The sequence below is a fragment of the Solanum stenotomum genome, chromosome 11 (assembly GCF_019186545.1).
Source record: "Solanum stenotomum isolate F172 chromosome 11, ASM1918654v1, whole genome shotgun sequence".
NCBI classification, from domain to species: Eukaryota; Viridiplantae; Streptophyta; class Magnoliopsida; order Solanales; family Solanaceae; genus Solanum; species Solanum stenotomum.
The window spans coordinates 5,694,211-5,716,199 of record NC_064292.1 but is presented as its reverse complement, the minus strand read 5'-3'; the positions used below and the strand labels follow the sequence as shown (position 1 = coordinate 5,716,199).

General features: G+C 33.3%; 3 protein-coding genes across 5 annotated transcripts; all 3 read left to right on the top strand.

The window, feature by feature from the left end:
* The first annotated feature begins 4,755 nt into the window (after positions 1–4,755).
* On the top strand, positions 4,756–11,033 carry LOC125844231 (uridine 5'-monophosphate synthase). The gene is made up of 7 exons (XM_049523505.1): positions 4,756–5,335; positions 7,018–7,357; positions 7,795–7,878; positions 8,487–8,569; positions 8,649–8,736; positions 8,824–9,078; positions 10,660–11,033. The coding sequence occupies exons 1-7, from the start codon at positions 4,881–4,883 to the stop codon at positions 10,786–10,788; spliced, it is 1,434 nt and encodes a 477-aa protein (XP_049379462.1). The 5' UTR covers positions 4,756–4,880; the 3' UTR covers positions 10,789–11,033.
* Positions 11,034–12,166: 1,133 nt separating this feature from the next.
* Positions 12,167–16,397, top strand: LOC125844237 (uncharacterized). 3 transcript variants are annotated; one of them, XM_049523514.1, is made up of 6 exons: positions 12,167–12,362; positions 12,494–12,684; positions 13,259–13,381; positions 14,257–14,475; positions 15,479–15,907; positions 16,067–16,397. In XM_049523514.1, exons 2-5 carry the CDS (start codon positions 12,514–12,516, stop codon positions 15,905–15,907), a joined length of 942 nt encoding a protein of 313 aa, XP_049379471.1. In that variant the 5' UTR covers positions 12,167–12,362; positions 12,494–12,513; the 3' UTR covers positions 16,067–16,397. The 3 variants fall into 3 exon arrangements, with proteins under 3 accessions (XP_049379471.1, XP_049379469.1, XP_049379470.1); XM_049523512.1 differs by having other exon boundaries at positions 15,479–15,934; XM_049523513.1 differs by lacking the exon at positions 16,067–16,397 and having other exon boundaries at positions 12,489–12,684; positions 15,479–16,057.
* A 1,000-nt stretch (positions 16,398–17,397) lies between these two features.
* LOC125844233 (probable aspartyl protease At4g16563) lies at positions 17,398–18,913 on the top strand. The gene has a single exon (XM_049523508.1). It carries the CDS (start codon positions 17,440–17,442, stop codon positions 18,796–18,798), a length of 1,359 nt encoding a protein of 452 aa, XP_049379465.1. The 5' UTR covers positions 17,398–17,439; the 3' UTR covers positions 18,799–18,913.
* Positions 18,914–21,989: the final 3,076 nt, after the last annotated feature.

Genomic DNA, 21,989 nt, shown 5'->3' with positions numbered 1-21,989 from the left:
TTCATTATGTCTTTTTAATGATAAATTAAGAGTGGTTATAAAAATCAATTGTGGTTACTATGTAGGCTTGATTATATATTTATTGCATTAGTCTTTTATTAATCTATTTAATTAGTAAATTATGTATAAAAATGAAATTAAAATGTTAAAAAAAATGAGAAAATAGATAAATAGAAATGGTGGTCATTGAGAGGTGCTACATCAGCCTGGTCTAGATTCAGCTTTATATATATATATATATATATATATAGATTTGTAACTTATTTTTAAATTTTTTTATTGAGTTGAAATTCAAAGTGTGGTTATTAGAGACAAATAACAATATGTTCAAATTATTGAAATTAAACATGTCAAATTGGGCAGGTCATGACCCAACCCAATTTTTAGCCCATTTGAGCGCAACGTAAATTTGGACGGGTCATGATTCAACCCAATTTCTATTTCAACTCATTTTAATGCCTTTAATTTTAATTCAACCCGCTCATTTAACACCCTGACCTATGATCATGCCACATTGATCTTGAAAATTGCTCATATTATGTTGGTATGGTATTTTAATATTAATAACGGAAAAGGGTCAAAATTGCCCTAAACTATACGAAATAGATCACTTATACCCTCCATTATATTTTGAGATAAAAAATACCCCCATTATCACAGGAGACCACAAATACCCTCAAGAGTTAACACTCCAAAGTTTTAGTGACGTGGCAAGCCACATGGGACTAATCCCTCCACTAAGATTCACTACAAAAGAACTTGACCTTTCGTGGTGATAAAGTCGCCACAAAATCCCAAAATATTGCCACTAAAGGTTATGAGTGATTTTTAGTGGTGACTAAGGCTCCAACAACCATTCTCTAGTAAAACCTATTTTTTCAACAAAAAAATATGATAATTAATTTTCGATTGCAACCTAATTTTCTAAAATAAATAACTTGCAATATCAATATTAAAAACATCCAATATTATTACGAAAAATCATCAAAATTACTTCTCGATTCAAATCTCCTACTATATAATGCATCATTGTACATTTTATACATTTACATATGACATAAAAAAAACATACATTGTCTTCAAATTTCTACTTAATCGATATCATTTTTGGTTTTTTAAAAATAATGAAGAAAAAAACACAAAATTAGAATTTAATGTTAAAAACTTTTAGTGACAATTTTCTGGGCTTTTGTGGCGAGTGTTGTCGCCGCTAAAGGTCTAGTTCTATTGTAGTGAATTCTAGTTGGCAACGCTTAGGTGGAAGGATTAGTCCCATGTGGCTTGCCACGTCAATAAAAATTTGGGGTGTTAACTCTTGAGGGTATTTGTGGTCTCCTAGGATAACAATAGGGGCATTTTTTATCCCAAAATGTAACGAAGGTATAAATGGTCTATTTCACATAGTTCAGGAGCAATTTGACCCTTTTCCGTATTAATAAAAATATATTATATGTCACATTATGTATCATGTTATGTCTATTGGTGGACATTACATTTGTGTCTCTTTACTCTCATCAATTGAGGAAAAAAGTGGTCATTAGTTGTTAGAAACTTATGTAACCACCAACTATTTATTTCACCCATTATTCTATCTTTATGTCTTGTAACTTATGTAACATTTAGACCATTCATTTGGCAAATTTACTACTCACTATCTTCCTATTCATTTTAAGGAAGAATTCATCACCTATAAATAGTGTGGTCTTCTTTTATGTTGTGAAGAAGAAGAAGAAATAACAAGAGATGTACAATAAAATATAGAGTGAAAAAGATGAATAGTATTATATTGAGTTTATCTTGATATTAGTGTAGTGAAAGGGAGAGTTGAGACATAGAAAAATATTCCAAGTCTTCAACTATATTCACTATACAAAAGAGGGTAATTATAGTTGAAGAATGTGTTGTTTTTGTGGAGCTTTGGACTCTTTGACTAATCCGGAGTTGCTTGAGTTTTACGACGTTATTGGACTGTTGTATCCTGGAAGGGACAAGTCAAGAGTGATACTGCTGGATCGTGTAGATTATGTCGCAGTGGGCTTGAATCTCCTTAAAGAGAGTGAGATATCCGCATCTCAGTCTAGATGATTATTTAGTCAATTTTTGTTCATTTTATTTTCAATTTTAATTTAGCGTAGCTATGATATATTACACTCTTGGGGGTCCATTTTATCTGAAAACTTTTCCTCTTCCATTAGCATAGCTAAATTTGAATAGGATGCCTCAGGAAAAGTATGCCCCTTTCCGTGATTGAACACCATCATATTAGTAGTGTTGGTAAGTTAAAGGATTTACAAGACGAATATATAAAGTAAAATAGATTGTTAATTTATTTACTTTTATTGGACAAGAACAAGTGGAGAATATAAATGCCATGAACCTAATTCTTTCAAAGAATAATATATTTCTTGGTTAAAAAAATATACGGAAATGGGTCAAAATTGCCCCTGAACTATGTGAAATAGACTACTTATACCCTCTGTTACATTTTGAGCTCAAAAATACCCCCACTCTTATCTCTAGAGACCACAAATACCCCTCAAAAGTTAACAACCCAAATTTTTAATGACATGGCAAGCCATGTGTGACTGATCCTTCCACCTAAGCTGCCAACTAGGATTACCACTAACTTTTTTTAAAAATCTAAATCTCCTAAAATTGTATTAATCCAACAAAAAAAAACAAGAACAAAGTTAATATTATCGAGCCCTAAATTTTCCCTCATACATACAGAAGATACAGGTATGTTATACAAAAAATCATCCTATCAAGTTAGATATATTATATATTAGTTATTTATCAAGTGGAAATATACTTGGTTAATAGTTAAACTACGATGAAAAAATAACTTTTAACAGCAATAAATATAAATATTAATAAAGAGTGGTAAGTATTTACGTAATTAAAAATAAAAGGTTTTTAATTAAAAATATAAATAATTTTTATGTAATTAAAAATAAAAGATTTATTTCTAATTTTAGAAGGATTTATAATTGTTGGAAATCCTAGTTGGCAGCTTAGGTGGCGAGATCAGTCCACATGGCTTGCCATGTCATTAACAATTTGGATTGTTAACTTTTGAGGGGTATTTGTGGTCTCTAGGGATAACAGCGGGGGTATTTTTGATCTCAAAATGTAACGGAGGATATAAGTGATCTATTTCGCATAGTTCAGGGCAATTTTGACCCTTTTCCGAAAAATATATTAGGTGAACTTTTTGGTACATCTAAATTCCGATAAATAAAATTAAAATCTAATGCATAATGTATATAGTAAAAGATAACAAATATCAAATAAAATAATGAACTCCTACATCATGCTATAAAAATAATCTATATGTGCAAATATATAAATGGTTTTAACACGTAATAGTACAAAATTATCAATAAAGATTGTGACGGAAATTGAAATAGTTCAGAATCTCACCACCTTTAGTTAGAGGTCTCAAATTCGATTCTTTGAGAATGACTTTTTTTTTTTTTTGGTTACAAGTATTGACACCAAAAATGAGTCATGCAATATATGAATTTGAATTTTCATCAGACTCAATACAAATATTGTATAAAAATACTAGTAAAATTTATCCGAATGCCTCTCTAAAAATTATTTTGAACAAAACTTTAACGTCAATTTCAAATTCAAATTCTCCTAAAATAGAAATTTAATACCAAGTTTGTGATTTCATTTTTTTAAAAAAAAAACTTAATTCATAAATGTATATTTTATAAATAAATAAATACACCATACTCAATGTAAATAGATTATTTATACCTTATGAAATAACCATATTAAAAAATAACTAATTATTAATATTTTAAATTTTAAATCAACTTGATTTTTCATCAAATTAATCATCAAATCAACGTAAAACACGACCAAACGGGCCCTCAATAGGCGAAAGTTAAATAGTCAAAAATGCCTTTTCTCAATTAGCACTTTCCTTCTTTTAATAATTGATTGGTTGATCGGTCTACGAGTACTAATAATATATCCAATAAAATTTTATAAGTAAGATTAAAAAAAAGCAAAATTTATGTAGATTTTATCATTATTTCGTGAACGTAAAGAGATTGTTTTTGAAAAATACTCAACTTGAGTATCACGAATTCAAATATAAAAATAAATAAATATAGAAAATACATCAACTAACACGATAAATCGCAATTACTTTTTTAAAAAAAGTATCGAAACCTACTTTGATGGTCACGTTTTTTCTTCATGTTCTCAATGTAGTATTAGTTAAGAAAGATGAAATTAATAATATTATTACATGAAATGTTATTCCAATTAAAATCATCTTAGTAAAAGCTGAACTTTTTTCAATTATTCTAATAAAATAATTTATCTAAATAATAGTAATAATTTATTGGGATTTAAATTTTATAATTTCTCGATCCTAGCCCTCGACCCTAGTCTCAGGGTCGAGAGTCAAGTCATGGATTAAACTCACGATCTCCCAAACCTAACCCATCTCGACCTGACTCCCAATCTTGATTCTGACTCTTGAGTATAAGGTCGAGACGTGAAACCTAATGACTATTGATCCTAACTTGTCAAGTCAGGTCATGGGTTGAACTCGCGATCTCCCAAATCTAACCCCACCTCTACCTTACTTCCAATCTTGATTTTGACTCTCGAGTGTAAGGTCAAGACGTGAAACCTCATTGACTCTTGATCCTAACCTTAATCCGAATTTTAATTACAATATTTTTTGGATTAAATATCATAATATTTGTCTAAATTATATTCCGAGAGGTGTACCATTTTTGCCCTAGACAAAACCTCTCCCTACTTTCCCAACATGAAAGTAACTATAAAAGTGCTATTTTCTTCATACTTTGCACTCAACTCAATAGCCACCTTCAATCTAAAAGCTCAAAAAAATGGTATCTGAAACAATGGAGTCGATAATCCTTCAGCTTCATGACATCTCCGCCGTTAAATTCGGCGAATTCAAGCTCAAATCCGGTATCTTTTCCCCAATCTACATTGACCTCCGGTTAATCGTTTCGTACCCTTCGATTCTCCGTCAGATTTCAGAAACCCTGGTTGGTTCACTACCGGAATCTACCAAATACGACGTTGTTTGCGGTGTACCGTACACGGCGTTGCCTATTGCGACGTGTATTTCCACTGCACATGACTTGCCGATGTTAATGCGGAGGAAAGAGGTTAAGGATTATGGAACTGCTAAGGCTATTGAAGGTGCTTTTGAACCGGGTCAAGCTTGTCTTATTGTTGAGGATTTGGTTACTAGTGGTGCTTCGGTACTTGAGACTGCTGCTCCTCTTCGTGCTGTTGGGTTGAAGGTTACTGATGCTGTTGTCATGATTGACAGGTACTCCAATTTCTTTTCTTCTTACTCATACAGTTGAATTTATGCTCTCGATCACTTTTGTGGCGTTTGGACTATTTTTTACCGGAAAAATAATAAATTAGCTAACTTTATTACAAAGAGTTTTGCAAAAGTCACATTTTTTGGCGTATATGTCAATGAAGTGGGTTGAGAACAACCACGAGGTCACGGTTAGAATCCCAACTAAGACAACAAGCTAGGTGATTTTTTTTGCATATGTTCTGGCCTTAGTGACACCAAGGTTATAAAATTGTTTATTTTCGAAAGATTTTAGACCTTGGATAGTAATTTTTGGGTAAAAGCAGCTCCAATGGCGTTTATTTGGGTGTCTAATAGTCACTGTTTGGACTCTCAATGTAAATAGTCCAGTTAATAAACAAGCAAATGGGATATTTCAAGTTGAAAAAATGTTTGTGAGTGGTTATTCATCATGCCAAAATTTGCAGAAAGATTTTCTAGGCTTTGAGGTCAGCATTGTCTGGACAAGTTTCTTTTTTTTGGGCAAAATTTGATATCATAAATGCCACCATAGGCTTTCAAGAATTGTAAGGGTAAAATGTTGGAGTATATTATTTTATCGATTTCTCTGTGTGTGATAGATCAGAGACAATAATTTATTACAACTACTACTATGCCTGCCCTCACTATCCATATTGTTCCATTTAGACCTGTCACAATCCCATATTCAAAGGGAAAAAAAGATTCAGGAAAAGTAGAAGTTCTTCACATTTTCTACTGAACAGGACTAAAAGATTCCTAGCAAACTTTAGACCGGAAGTACGTGCATCAACACGACAAGTTCTTAATCCCAACTAATTAGTATTGCTTATATGAATTAATACTTAACCCCTATAACATCAAAGGAATTTGATTATCACAGGGTTTGACATGTTTGAGTAGAGGATTAGATTGAGTTTATTATAAAGGAGTTTAAAATGGTCTAGTCATCCCAAAGGAATGACAGAGTTCAAACATGGAGGTCAACTAATCTAACTTCTTTGTGAATTTGGATTAAGTTCCTTTTTTTTAAAATATAAAATGAAATTTATATATTTTAAATTACATAAAACATTCTATAAGTAACACTTCATTAAGATTATTAAATGTTTGATAAGATCTTAGTTTAAAGTAATGTTGTTTGACTTTTCAAATAGTAATAATGCCATCCTTTTTATGATGAAGGAAGTGATACCTTAAAATATGTTAAGATGGGAAATTTAGTTGAACATTTCAGTATCAAAATCTGAAATACTATAAAGAACTACTAGTAGTTTATATTAGATTGAACTGTTGGGGAAACCATTATTAGTTTAAAAGAGGTGTGCGATAGATCAAAATTATATGCTAAATCAGGGAAGTGTAAGGTGTATTGCATTTTAAAACTAGCGTAATGTTTGTAGAAGTCAAGTTCAGAGATAAGCATGAACATGATTAACACAAGCGAAAAGAAAAATGATGGCGTACAATTGTTGTAATATATTGGTTGTACTTGTTACCTTCCTCAATTTTCTTTTTACCGGTAAGAGGATTGTTTGGTGCCTAAGTCTTATTTGGTGTTAGTGTGTCTTTGAGAAATTCAATTAGCACAGATTTGTGATATATTGGCGAAACTGGGGCTATTCTTTTTCCCTGATTGTGGCTTGTTTGGTGATTCTCTTGGACAGAGAGCAAGGAGGAAGGGAAAATTTGGCTGATAATGGAATCACATTGCATTCAATGGTGAAACTTACTGAGATGGTGAGGATACTAAAGGAAAAGGGTAGGGTTTCAGAGGAAACAGAAAAAATGGTGAAGAAATTCTTGGAGGAGAACCGCAAGGTTGCGGTTCCTGCACCAGTGAAGGAAACAAAGGTCAGGGACAGATTACCATATGATGAGAGGGCAAAGATTGCAAAAAACCCTACTGGGAAGAAGTTGTTTGAAATCATGGTGCAGAAGAACACTAATTTGTGTTTGGCTGCTGATGTGGCCACTGCTGCTGAACTGCTAGATATTGCTGACAAGGTGATGATAGTACTTTTTGATCTTTATCTGTGATCGTTCATGAATAAGGTATAGGAAACAATATAAGTAGGCATTAGGCAAAATGTGTGTAAAATAGTTTCTGCAAACAAGGAACAGTGCTGGTGAGATATAATAATCGCTGCCGCTCTGCTGTTCTTTCTTGTTATATATGAACTTATGTTACAGGAGTTGTAGAGACCCTATTACCTAGTCTATGGGTGTCAAATAAACTGAAATAATCACACATTTGATGTTTACAGATAATAAACTGGTAGCTGCATTTAGCATATGAATTGTGCTAAATCTCCTTTGATTTGGTGTGACACAAGGAAATCATGCTGCTTTTCTCCTTTCCTATTTAATCTTTGTCCAATATTTCTGTCAGTGCCTTTCATGTTTAATAATCTGATAAGTTTATTGCTAATCTTTCTATGTAGGTTGGACCTGAAATCTGCATGTTAAAAACACATGTTGATATATTACCTGATTTTACTCCTGATTTTGGTTCTAAGCTTAGATCGGTAAGTTGCTAGTGCTCATTGATTGCTCTGGTGGATGATGATGCAGTTTGTGCTTCATTTTGCTCTAGGAAAATTTTGGATCATGTTTACCGTATTTCTGTATTTATTTATTCCTTCAACATGTGCATGAGCTATTTAATAATGAGCTCGCCAGCCAAGATTACGAATTTTATCTTAAAAGTTCAACCATTGCATCCAAGGAGTAGCTTATGTTTAGGTATTTATCTGAAAACTGACTTAGTTTCCTTGGCTGATAGCTAGTGATGAAGCTAAGATCTTTAGTTTATGGTTCCGGACCATTAGTGGGTTCTGAATAGATTATTTCTGCATATTATATGAAATTTTCTACGCAATAATAGTGTTTGAGCCAAAACTATTGGGTTCTGCTCTAGCTGATAGCAACGGACCAAATAAAAGGATACTACGTGATTGAAGTATTTGTTGATTTAAATAATATGTATGCTAACATCAGGTTTAATCGACACTTGTTGCAAGTTGAAAAGAAAAATGATATTGAAGGGGCTTTAAAAATAATGCTTGTTTTTGCCAATGAATAGGGATTTTTAAAGTTTATGTGAGTCCTTCCTATTGTTTCTTTTCTTCTGTAGATTGCAGACAAGCACAACTTCTTAATATTTGAAGATCGTAAATTTGCTGACATTGGAAATACAGTGACAATGCAAGCTGAAGGGTGAGGGAATGCCAGCTTTCTTTAACATTCTTATTTTTTTGTTGTTCAAGTTGATCTAATATGATCTGTTTGTCTGCAGAGGTATCTTCCGCATTTTAGATTGGGCTGATATAATTAATGCACACATTATTTCTGGTCCAGGAATTGTTGATGGTCTGAAACTGAAGGTTTGTTTTATTTTACTTTTATTGATACCTTAGCTATTGAGCTACAGAACATTCTATTAAGATCTGATTTGGTTCTCCTGTACTTAGGGCTTGCCGCGTGGAAGAGGCCTGCTGCTTCTTGCTGAAATGAGTTCTGCAGGTAACCTAGCCACGGGAGATTACACAGCAGCAGCAGTAAAAATTGCCGAGGATCACTCGGATTTCGTCATTGGGTTCATCTCTGTGAATCCTGCCTCTTGGCCTAATGGACCTGGAAATCCATCCCTCATCCATGCTACACCTGGTGTTCAATTGGTAAAAGGAGGCGATGCCCTAGGCCAACAATATAACACTCCAAATTCAGTAAGTCCCATTTGCTATCGCGTCTTATTTTTCATTTCTTACATTTCAGTCTTAATACCTACATTGAAGTAGATGGTCTATTACAGAATGATTAGGTTAGCACATGATGTCCCGGATACCATAGTTATCAAAAAATTTAAAAACAAAATGGAATGATAGGATCTGTAAGTTGTCAGAAGAGCTGAATAGTTTGTCCATTATTTTCCTTCTCATTTTTATATGACTGTCCTTTCTTGATAAATGATGTTTTCTAGCAGCTGCTTCTTTTCTATTCTTCTTCATCCGGGAAAACCAAAGCTCTACTAACTTTTCGCTTCTTTATCTTCTTTTCAACTTCTCAAACTCTTGCAAGTTATACAAACCCCACTTTCTTCTTTTTGAAGTTCGATTTCCCTGTCTGCCAGCTCCATCGTATCAATAATATATAATTTGGTATCATGGATGAGCCAGCAGATTGATATGGATTATAGTCATTGATGGCTAGGACACCCCTGTGGGTAGTTACTATCATCAACACATAATTTTGTCGACACTGCGAACCAAATTTTTACCAAGTAACCTGCGTGTAATAGATGAAGTATTCCTACAATCTTAAGTAACTAGGAAACGGTCCAATTATGTACTTTCTCCCTATATACCAAACGATGGAGAACCCCAAATCCATACCAACACCCATTCTGGTGGCTAGACTATTTGTGGCCCTTCCAATAATTGTCATAGATAAAATTTGCTGCCTGGTATACAGACAGATGTATTTTTGCCGCATCTATGTCCAAATGTATTTATGAATCCATGAAGGCATACTGATGAACCTTGACGAGGATTGAAATTTCTCAAACATTCTTCAGGTGTTTGAATACCCTTCCTTTCATACACCTTAGCCTCAACCATAGCTGTCAACACATCTATGCATGTGTGGGGGGTGGCACAAACAAACCTGTCATCAATTATTGTTAGAAATTCCTTTTGTTTTTGGGTGGCGAGGTAAAGGAATTGATGACCGAACTCTTTGTACCTTCTTAGAAGGCTCACCTGTGAAGTATGATGTCATGGCCTCTACTTAATTGAGCTCAACACTTTTGGTTCTTAAATTACCCTCATTTTGTCTCCAGTGTGCTAAGGGAATTCAAAACCTTGTTGTACTTTGGAATTTGTCTAACCCTCTTATCCATTTCATGAATGTCCAATATTCTTGAGTCGCAACATTAAACTAGAAGCACAACTTTTTTCCTCAACGAACTAGAGAAGCAACTTTTACTCATAAGATGGCTTATATCCCAAAGATTGCACCTTGATAATTCAGTGAATGAAATATACAAGAATCTTATGACATTTGTGGTTGTGCAGCAATTGCATGACCGTAAACCTTTAATTTTCCTTCAAATAATTAGTTTCTCCCTGCTACCTTACTGATTGGGTTTGTTGCAAGAATAACAGCTTGCACCTGCCTCAACTGCAAGTTTACCAGTAAGAATAAGAAAATTGAAGACCTCTAAGTTGATTTTATTAGAACTGCTCTAGTTTTAACGCGACATAGACAGAATTGTATTAGCTGCTCACTGTGAGAAATTGTTGTTTCAGGTAATTGCTGATAGAGGCAGTGATATTATTATTGTTGGCCGTGGAATTATAAAGGCTGCTAACCCCGCAGAAGCAGCTCGTGAATACCGGCTTCAAGGTTGGGATGCATATTTGGTTAACACCAAGTAAGAGTCAGTTGTAGTAGGGAGGACGGGGGCTTTCGAGCCAGGAGTTCCTTCCAGTTTTTTTTTTCTTTTGATAGCGCCTTTTTCGCCCTTTCACAGCCAGTTGGGCTCGAAATTGAGTGTTGATCCTAGATGTGTGCTCTAAAAGAATAATTCTAGACTACTTTCTTCCGACTCTGATGATTTGAATAACTAGATGCATTGAAATACAATTGAGTTTGGATGAATGATATATCTTTTTTTTTTGGTTTGGTTTCCCTATCTGATACCCTTATTGGAGCCCGACTAAAATCGCTCATATTGGTGCCCGACTAAAATCGTTGGGGTAAAAGCGCTCCCTACAATTGCCTATGGCGGTTGAAGGAATGATTGGTCATATAGAAAACTATGCATAGTGTAGAAATCATCTATTAGTTTCACCAGTGGTTAGTTAATATTCAAATACATGTGCATTAAAAATAAAATAATGTAAATTGATTTATTGGTGAATGCTAAATCTTTAATAAAATAATCCTTAAAGTTGCTATTTTCTGCTGAAAATTAAAGTTACTTATTCAATTGCAAGTATTTTTATATTTTGAGTTATTTTTATAAAGTTTAAAGTTTTTAATTATCTCATTTAATTGTATTATTCCATGAAAGAGTTCTATTATAAATTACTATACGTTTCTTAAAAGAAAATTCATTTTTTCACAGTTATTTGAGAATTATAATCTTGAAATTATAATCTAAGACCAATTTATCCCATTTGCAAGTTGGGACAAAATAATAATTACCAAGTTAGATGGAATAATGTAGATATTCCAATATTAAAGTTGAGATTAAATTTACTCCTTCCTAACTTAATTCTGAGTATCACATTACTATCTCTTTAACACTATGTTTGGATGGTTGTTACGTATTGTTTCATAATGTTATTATATTATATTGTATTGTATTGTATTGTGTTATATTGTTTTAATGAATACAATGTTTGGATAGATTATATCGTTCTCTGTCGTTACATAATGTATACATCTATAATTTAAATGATAAACCTACGTAAAAGTAGGATACGTGGTAGAACTACTATGAAACATTAGGATAAAAGATAAAATATGATTATTAAATAATAAATAAAGACAAAATGAGAAGACAATATTAAGGTAACACACAATCACATCAAATCGATCCTTACATAAAGTTGGTCTTTTCGTTGTTATCTTACGATAAATTTAAACTATACGATACAATAAAATTTAAGTAATAATTAAAACAAACATTATATTTAAACTAATAATACAATATACTACCGTAACAACCATCCAAACATGGTGTAAAAGTAATATTTCAATTTTCTATTTTCAATTTCATATATATATTTCTTATACATAAATAAGAAACCGGTGAGCTTATTGGATCCATACCGGTCCAGTTCACTATCGTTGCCGGTACTCCATTCCGCCACCGTCTCTCTGCCGCCGGACCACCGTCTTCTTCCGACGCCTCTAAATTTCCGACTTCTGTCAATCAAGAACAGAACTCGCCGCAGTGTTTTAGGGTTTGGTAGCGTTAGCTACAAATCAAAGGACCTGTACTGTAAGTAATCAAAACAAGCTTTAAATCCGTAAATTCAAATTGGAATATAGAAAATTTATCGTATCTGTATTGCAATTGTTTTTCATACAATAGCACCTGAAGATTTTTGTTTTTTAATTATGAATTTTCAGTTTGAAGTTGATAGTGAATCATGAAAAAATCGGGATATGGTTTACAATTAAGAGTTCCACCATCGCAGCAGAAGAAGAAACAGCCTGCGAGGCCTCCGCTTCCTAAAGCACTTGGTTTTGGGGATGGTGATGATGATGATGTCGAGAAAGAAATTTCTCGTCATGCCTCTAAGAATAAGGCTCTTAAAGATGTAAGCTTTAGCTCTTATCTCACAATTTTCACATTTGTTTTATAAATTCTTCTTAGCTTTTTTTGATAATCATCGTGTTCGTGCGCAACTCGACTAATTCCATGCTGCACGCCTGCCCCTACTACTAAGCTTTAGCTGTATAAGATAATTTTCACTTCTGTTTTATAAATTCTTCTTTACTTTTTTTGATAATCATTGTGTTCGTGCGCAGCTCGACTCTTTCCATGCTGCACGCCTGCACCTACTACTAAGCTTTAGCTGTATATGATATTTTCACTTCTGTTTTATAAATTCATCTGAAGTTTTATAACCATGGTGTCCGGGTCAGCTTGTGCGCTCCTCGACACCTGAAACTATATGCATATGAGAAGAAATTGCCTAGTGTTTGTTGAACCTGGAATCTTATTTTTCTCAACCCATTGACCACTAGGCCGCTTGGTATACATTGTTCTGAACCTTTTTAGACTGGTTTTTGTTTATCTCCGAAATAAGAAACGGATGTATGACTCAAAAAGGGGAGGTGACTAACTAGGGTTATAACTCGATTGATGCAATTTACTTTTTTTTTTGGCAGATTGAAGAACAACACAAGAAGGCTTTAGAAGAGGACCCTTCAGTATTTGATTATGATGGAGTATATGATGATATGAAAGTGAAGGCTGTCCAACCTCGAGCTCAGGATCGCGAAGAGAGGAAGGTAATGTTTTAAGTTGCATTTTTTCCAGTGTATTTTTAGATATCCAGTATGATTTGACGAAACAAAATAAATGAACAGTTCAAAAGTTTGGAGAGGATACTCATGATTGTTTCTGCAATTAATTGTTAAAACCATGTGAAAGTAGTTGCTATGCTGAGTAGGCTAACAGACCTTTTTGCCAGGAATCACTTGGTCGAAGTAATTTGTATTGTAAGTTCTGTTGTGGTAGACTATAAGTGAAATTGGATTTTGCGATATTACCTTTTCACCTCAATACAACTTGAAGTCTTCTAGGATATATCCTGGTTTAGCTCTAGAACCTAAATTTGACATGTTATGGTGGCTTTGGCAGTAAGATGCTAGGATAAGGAGCATCTTCCGAGTGAAATGAATCATGGAAAGATTCTGCATAGTGTTAATTTTAAGTATTCTTTGATTTGTTATTCTTCATACAAGGACCAAGTAAGCTACTCTTTTAACTGTTTTTCATACTGAGGTAAAGTATCTTTTACATTAGAGAATTTTTTATTCTGATGGAATTATGCTAGAAAAAAATAGGAGATGGCTCTCTTTTCTCAGTGGTTATGCTAATTTTTTCAATCTAATCTGCTTTTGTCTGGTTGCATTATCTTCTCCCTGAAGGTCTCTTGAAATATGCACAGCAGTTTTCTTTCTCAAAATATTTTCCTGCGAAACTGGAGCTATATATTATTGTGACTTCCCTTATTCCTTCTTCCTTTTCAATAATATCTAGAACATGTAATGACTCTTTGTGCACAGGATGATATCATTAATATCTGCACTTTTAACTTGGCGGAAGTGAAAATTACTTCCACAATTTTTGCACCTTTTTGAACTTTTATGCTTTGTTCCAGCCAAAATATATCCAGATGCTAATGGATAAGGCAAAACAGCGAGAACGGGAGCATGAGGTCATTTATGAGAGGAAAATAGCAAAAGAGAGGAGTAAAGATGATCATCTTTTTGCAGACAAAGACAAGTTCGTCACTGCTGCTTACAAAAGGAAACTTCAAGAGCAGGCTAAGTGGTTGGAGGAAGAGCGTCTTCGTGAACTACGAGAGGAGAGAGATGATGTAAGTGAAATTTTTTCATCTACTTGTGATTTCCAGTTGGTACCAACTTCAGGATCTCTTTTGTTCTTTGCTTGCTTATCTTTATACTTGAGGTATTTCTGTAAAAATTACGGATGGCCTTCCATTTATGTTAATGATCATAATTTAATTTTACGCCTAACTGCTCATTTCATTTGATAACTGCCTGATGACCGAGCATGTTCTAGCAAGATCTTAAGTTAGTTTCTGCTTAAATGTGATTGATGATTGTCAAGCTCATTTGAAAAGTTTTGGCTTTATGTACTAAAATCTCATAGTGATTTCCATGGGAAGAATATTTGAAACTCTTATCAAGGAAACATAACTGAATGAAAGAAAATTACTTTCTCAATATTAAGGGTCTGTTTTGGAGTGTATTAGTTTTTAAAGAAATATATTTTCGGATAATTCTTAAAAGAATTCCCAAATTTTAGATAATTACTTCATAAAGTGTTTGGTGTAGAAGATTTCACTCACATTTGATAGTGGGGCCGTGTTTGTGTCTTTTAAAACTAGCACCTGAAATCTGAATTGCAGGTCCAAAAACAGTTCCATAAGTTCCAATTATGTCAGACTAAATGCATTAGTAAAATTTATCGAATACTGGAGGACATATTCTTCATACCAACACACTTATTTCTCAGATGCGGACAGTTTCAACTGGTTTAATTATCCGTGAACAGAAGTACTGAAGCCACCCTACAACTAATGATGTCAAAAGGAAAAACTAGAACTGCTAGTAATACTTATTTTATGGACATAAGCTTTTGATCATACTTCCCTTGTTGGTTTAACACAGAACACTTCACAAGAGATAATCACCGCTAACAGAAATACTGTGTCAGTTGACGCTGTTAATCAGTATGGAAAATATAAAGAAGCTATGGTTGTCCATTGCATGCATTAATTTTTCTATTTGAGCTGAAAGCGACCCCTATCAGCACATAATCCTTTTATGTTCTAGTAATGTGAAATGTATTGACAGGTTACTAAGAAGACGGACATCAGTGATTTTTACTTTAGTCTTCAGAAAAATGTTGCCTTTGGAGGAGAGGGCAAGTCCAAGAAGGCTGTGAATCATCATGATCCGGAAGCAGTTCAGACAGAAGAAAAGCCTTCATCATCAGCAGATGTACATTCACACATGTCTAGGGAGATAAAGATGCAAGATCATGAACCTTCTGTTTCTCCTCCTCGTAAGGAAAGGACTGATGGAGCCGCGGATATGAAACCTCCTTCAGATGGTTTGTCTGATGAGAGGGCTGAAAAACTAGCTTCCGACAATGTACCAACTACTACCACTGAACCTGCGGCAAGTGATCAACCAAAAGTTGACCATCATAAAAGAAGTCTGGACGCTGTTGCTGCAGCTAAGGAACGGTTCTTGGCTAGGAAGAGGGCGAAGGAACAATAGGTTCCAGCTGCTGCTGTTGTTTTTTTGGTTGAAGCTGATATCTTATCTTTCTATGATTAAGATTTACTCCTGTTATATACACACACTCACATTGTTGTAACTGTCTTTTTTCATGATTTCGACATTTGAATGCACATTTTCTTACTTTCTATTGAACAGGTCTCTGATCAAAGCTGCATAGCTTCCTTGTTTTTGAAACTTCTGGAGTATGGAGTAGGGTTGTCAAGGATCAATTGGAAATCGCCTCTCTATCCCGTAAAGGTAGGGGTGAGGTTGCGTACATCTTAACTCCCCCGTCCACTTGTGGGATTAAATTGGGTTTATCGTTGTTGTCTTAAAAGTAGAAATAGTGCCCACAAGTCACTTTTTGGTCCCGTCTTTGAAAAATAGCTATTGTAATGAAATTTCAAATTCTAGAAAATGGAACCCTCAGATATTATCATGAAATATTCCAAATTGATTTTGAAACTTCAAGATAATAACTATTTTTCATTTATTGGGGCTGAAAAAGTGATTTATTTGTGAATTTTCTTTGCTATTGAATGGCAGTTTATCCATTAATGCTGGAGCAGAAAAAAATGAGGGCTATATGTTTATCCTATAAATCACATTTTCAAAGTAGTCTATTAAATTTTGATTGGTTCACAAAATCCACTTCAAATTCATGACTCATAGGCTATACAAATTATTGATTTCTCGATCCATTTCATTGACCACTATGCTGCACCCCTAGTTGTACCTATCCCTTTTGTATATTGCATCACATAGTCTTGTAAGCTCTTATGGCTGCATTGAAACTTGAGTACATAATATATATATACTAGCAAACAAATGCTTGTGTAATGGTTAGTATCCAAAACAAAAATGTGTTGCAGCAAGGTTTCTTGGATTTTATCAAACCCCACCGCTCCTTTATCATTTACATTTGCGGTGCAAAATATTACTAATTTTTTTGGAAGTTTGTTGATTGTTGATTGTTGATTGTTGAATCACATGGCACACTGCCAAATTGTTGTACCTATGTCCCAATAGTGGTACCAAAACCTACTATTCTGCTTTAACTAAAGGCTCTCAAACTTCTTTTTTTTCTATCCGATGTCTCGATATTCGTTTTGTGGTCAAACTAATCTGAATTTACATCAAGAAGTCAGAGAGATGAATTCTAGGTTGTGGGTTCATTAGAACCCATAACATTTATCTTTGTCACTTAAATTTTGGATCCGCCTTTGCTACCACAACTACCTTTGATGGAAAAGACATTCAATTTCTCTTTTTAGTTTTTTCACCTGGTGTCACATTGGAGCCTGACTAATCTAAGAGTGGCGCCAAGAAGTCTCATTTTGGAGAAAAAGACTCCTTGCTCAAAACAATTTCATTCTCAAATCTCGAACCTAAAACCTCTAATGAAGTACTTATCACCCCAGCACAACAACTCTTTGATATTAAAGACACTCTTAACTTCCTTCAACATACTATTATGAAATACTATATAGTTTGGCAAATGTCAATTATCTCCAAAGTTCCCAAGAACCATGGCTTCTTTCCTCCTTTTCCTCTCCATCATTTCTTTCCTATTTCCCTTCATTTCTACATCAAACTCCTCCACAACAATCCCTCTTTCATTTCTCAACACCAACACAAATCAAGATTTTTACCAAAAACTCACTCATTTAGCTTCTTTCTCTTTAGCTAGAGCTCATCATATCAAGAATCCTCAAGATTCTTCAATTTCTAACATCCCTTTATATCCTCATAGCTATGGAGGCTACTCAATTACACTTCCATTTGGTACACCTCCTCAAAAAATCCCATTTGTCATGGACACTGGAAGTAGCTTTGTTTGGTTCCCATGTACTAAAAAGTACCAATGTTCCAAATGTCCTGTTTCTTCACAAAAGAATCCAACTTTTATTCCAAGATTGTCATCTTCAGCTAGAGTTCTTGGATGTTTAAATCCAAAATGCAGTTGGATTCACCCAAAAAACAGCCCAAAATCTCTTTGCCATGATTGCGAATCCCGTAATAGAACAAACTGTAAGCATGCTTGTCCACCTTATATGATTCTTTATGGTTCAGGTTCCACAGCTGGGATTGGCCTAGTTGAAACACTGAACTTACCAAACAAGAAAATACCCAATTTTCTTGTTGGTTGTTCTCTACTGTCCTCCCAACAGCCCGCGGGAATCGCGGGGTTTGGGAGGGGAATGTCATCATTGCCAAGCCAATTAGGAGCTAAGAAACTGTCTTATTGTCTTGTATCTCATATGTTTGATGATATTCCTAAGAGTAGCATGCTTGTTTTGGATACTGTTTACGAAAAGTCCAAAAATTTGATCCGCACCCCATTGCTAAAAAGTCCATTTGTTGCTGGAAGAAATGCATTAGCAGGATACTACTATGTTGGATTGAGAAAAATCACAGTTGGTGAGCAAATAGTGAAGGTACCATATCAATATTTGGCACCAAATTCAAAAGGGAACGGTGGGACGATTGTGGATTCAGGCACGACTTTCACTTTCTTGAATCATGATATTTTTGTGCCTGTAATGAATGCATTTGTGAACCAAGTAAAGGGGTTTTCAAGAACTGAGAAAATTGAAAGATTGACAAATTTAAGGCCATGTTTCAATGTTTCAGGGCATAAAATAGTGTCATTGCCAGAGATGAAGTTTCATTTCCAAGGGGGTTCAGAGATGGTATTGCCATTGGCAAATTACTTCTCTATTGTTGGTGAAAATGATGTGATTTGTTTGACAATGGTGAGTGATTCTAGGCTCGAATTGTCTACCGGACCATCGATAATTCTTGGAAATTTTCAAATGCAGAACTTTTTTGTTGAGTTTGATCTCAAAAATGACATGTTTGGGTTCAGGCATCAGGTGTGCAAATGAGAAGGAAGTTTGACGATATTGCTTAGACTCTCTAAAAATATTATCAGACTATGTTGCTCGAATGCTTTTAAAATGTTGAGCATTTTCAAAGAGTTCGAGCAAGGTAAAGTGTTGGATGCGCTATGTTTGGTGGATCCAGCATGCACTAGTCGATATATTTTAAGAGTCTGAACAATATAGCTAGGTGAAAAGTGCTTGAAAGACTTTAGCTTTTGTGTAGTTCTTTTACTTGAACTTTAGAATACAAGATAAAAATAATACCAAATAAGATTTTATTTTGAAGTATTCATGAGATGATTTTTTGTTCCCTAACTGCATTGTGATTATATTCGCAAGAAAAGAAAAGGTAGTTTAGTCACTGGCTAGAGGGCGATGATAGTGCTTACTACATTTGATTTAAGATATTAGCAAATCACGAGATTATTTTATCCTTAAAACATGAAATATTATTACTTATCTCATTTCGCATATCAAAGGACCGCTAATTAAGTATTGAGTGTGGCTTTTGTAGGATATGATTGGAACTTGTGTAAGTAAAATTCTAGAACATTCAAACTTAGCAAGTGAAACTTGAGAAAAATATTCTAGAGTTTGAACTATTATTTTATGTTAAGTGGTTAATACAAACATGTGCGAAGCTTGAGTCCGAATCCATTAATCCTAACTCTGTATTTCTCTTAAGAAATTCATTGAATATATATACATTGTCGAGTTTCATACAACAGTTGTTAAAGGGCAATTTATCAAAGTAGTCCAAATGTTAGGGCCTTCGGGCTGTAAGGAGTTGAGAGTCCTTACAGCCCAAACACAAATCTATGTTATATTTGTCTAGATTAATCCAAACAAATTCAAATGTCTGAAAAACATATTTATCGAAAGAAATATGATTACCTTGATGAGATAATATCTGATATTTAATTATCTCGATGTTAAAAGTGTATTGTTTATGGTTAAATATTTTTTTATTGGCGGCAAGAATTTTAGTCGTTATATATATCCTCTTTTAACGACTAGATGTCTAGATCGTTATCAACATGGGTTGTAGTGGTGCGATGCTTCACCCTTAACCAGAGGTCTCGGGCAGTGGTGATCCAAATTTAGTCGTGGCTCTAATGCGGACTTCTAACACTAGGTGGAAAACAAAAAAAAGATGTCTAGATCATCCCTTTGTTGATTATCATTAGTTAAAATCATTAAATTACGAAAATAAATATGGTAGTTATAAGCGCATTCATTGACTGAATTTGGTAACAATAAATCCGATCGTTATAAGTGTATTTATTGATTTTTCACTTTACCCTTTTTCTTTAAATTTTAAAAAAAACATTGTTTGATTAGATTTTTTCTCTTATATAAAAGAGATAGTTTCAAATTAATTCTAAAATATGGGGTATTATGGTCATTTATCCTATAGCAATTAATTCTAAAATATCGGTATTATGGTCATTTGCCCTATCAAACTGATCTGTAATTACAGGCTACATACGTGTCTTATATCTACTTTGAAGTAGACACGTAGCAATACTTTGGCTCTAACTTAAATAGGATGTCACTGATCTCTTCTTGGTGGTATGTATCTCTTCTTCTGTGTTTAGGAAAAGAAAGAGCAAGCATAAGGTGTAGTGGTGTTGTTATATCAGATAAATTTATTCTGTTGTATCATTGATTCCGTTTTTTGTTATCATGTTTAGTTATAATTTGGTTAGATGGTTAGGTTTTGCTTTGAGATTTCTCTTCATCCTCCATAAATTTTAATGGAAGAATTATGGAAGAAAGAAAACTCAATTCGATTATACTCATTCTGGGTAATTAGATTAATTTACTAGATTTGTAGGTTTTGCTCTGGACTATAGGAAGTGGGACTTTGTTCGATCCAGAAAATTTGAGGAAAGATCAGTTGAATTTGCAGAGGCTCAATTTTTTGTTGTGTGAGAAAAAATTAAAGTAAAGAAATGCTCATCAAGGCTGGTTCGTTGTTGAGCTGGTGGATTCAAATGATTTTTTTGGTCAAAATTAGACAAGTGTTGTTTAATGAAGTAAAGTATGAAAGAGATTTTGGAGGTGTCAAAGTATGTGATTCATCATATTCCATGTATAAAATTTAGTATTTTCTTCGTTTCAATTTATATGAGTTAGTCACGGAGTTTAGGAAATAAAAACTTTTGAAACTTGTAGTTCAATGTGAGTCATAGATATTTGTGACTAAAAATCATTTCATTAAGAATAAAATAAACATATTAAAGTTAAATTGTTGTTAAATATAGTAATGTGTCATTTTTTAATAAGGAAAGTAAATCTAGGACAAAGGGAGTATTAGTTTAGGGAAATTTTTCAAAATGTCAATATTTTAGCATTTAATAGGATCCCTTAGCCACACTTTCAATATTTATTAAAAATGTCAAAATTTTAGTTTGTTATGTATTTGATTTATGTTTTTTTATTTGATTTAATTAAAAGAATACACTTATTTTTAATAACAGAAATGAAAAATTTAGAGGAGAGTTTATTTTTAAAAAAAGAACATATCAATTAAAATTCTCATAAGTTACAAATTTTAAAAAAAACGCATTAGCACCCATCCCTCTTCTTCATCAAATTCTCCAATAGCAATTATTAAATTTCCATTGATACTACTCAATTTCTGTTGGAGTGAATTCAATTAAATTATATTTTTCTGTTTGGGAGGAAAATTTTGAAATACAAATCAGTTTAGAATACAACTTTTGTTTACATCAAAAGTTATAAATAAAAGTGAATAATTAATTTGATGAACAATTAAGAAACGACTTTAGAATACAATTTTTGAAATGCAAAATCCAATTTTGAATACAATTTTTTTGTTTAATCAAAAGTTAAAATGAAACTATATGAGTACAAATAATTGATATACAACATACAAAATACATTTATTTTGAATACAATTATAGTTGATGATTGAACTTGAACATAATATACAAAATGAATGATTTGAATGCACATGAATACAATACAATATGTTAAAATAAATACTATATTACTGAAAAATACAATTCAAATATAAAGAATACAACATACATATTAGTATGCGTACAAATTTAAGTAAAGATATATACCATTTAATTCGCTTATAATTTCATTCAAACAAATGCAATGTTCTGAAAATATAATTGACATATGAAAAATACAACTGACAATACTAATATCAACACAAA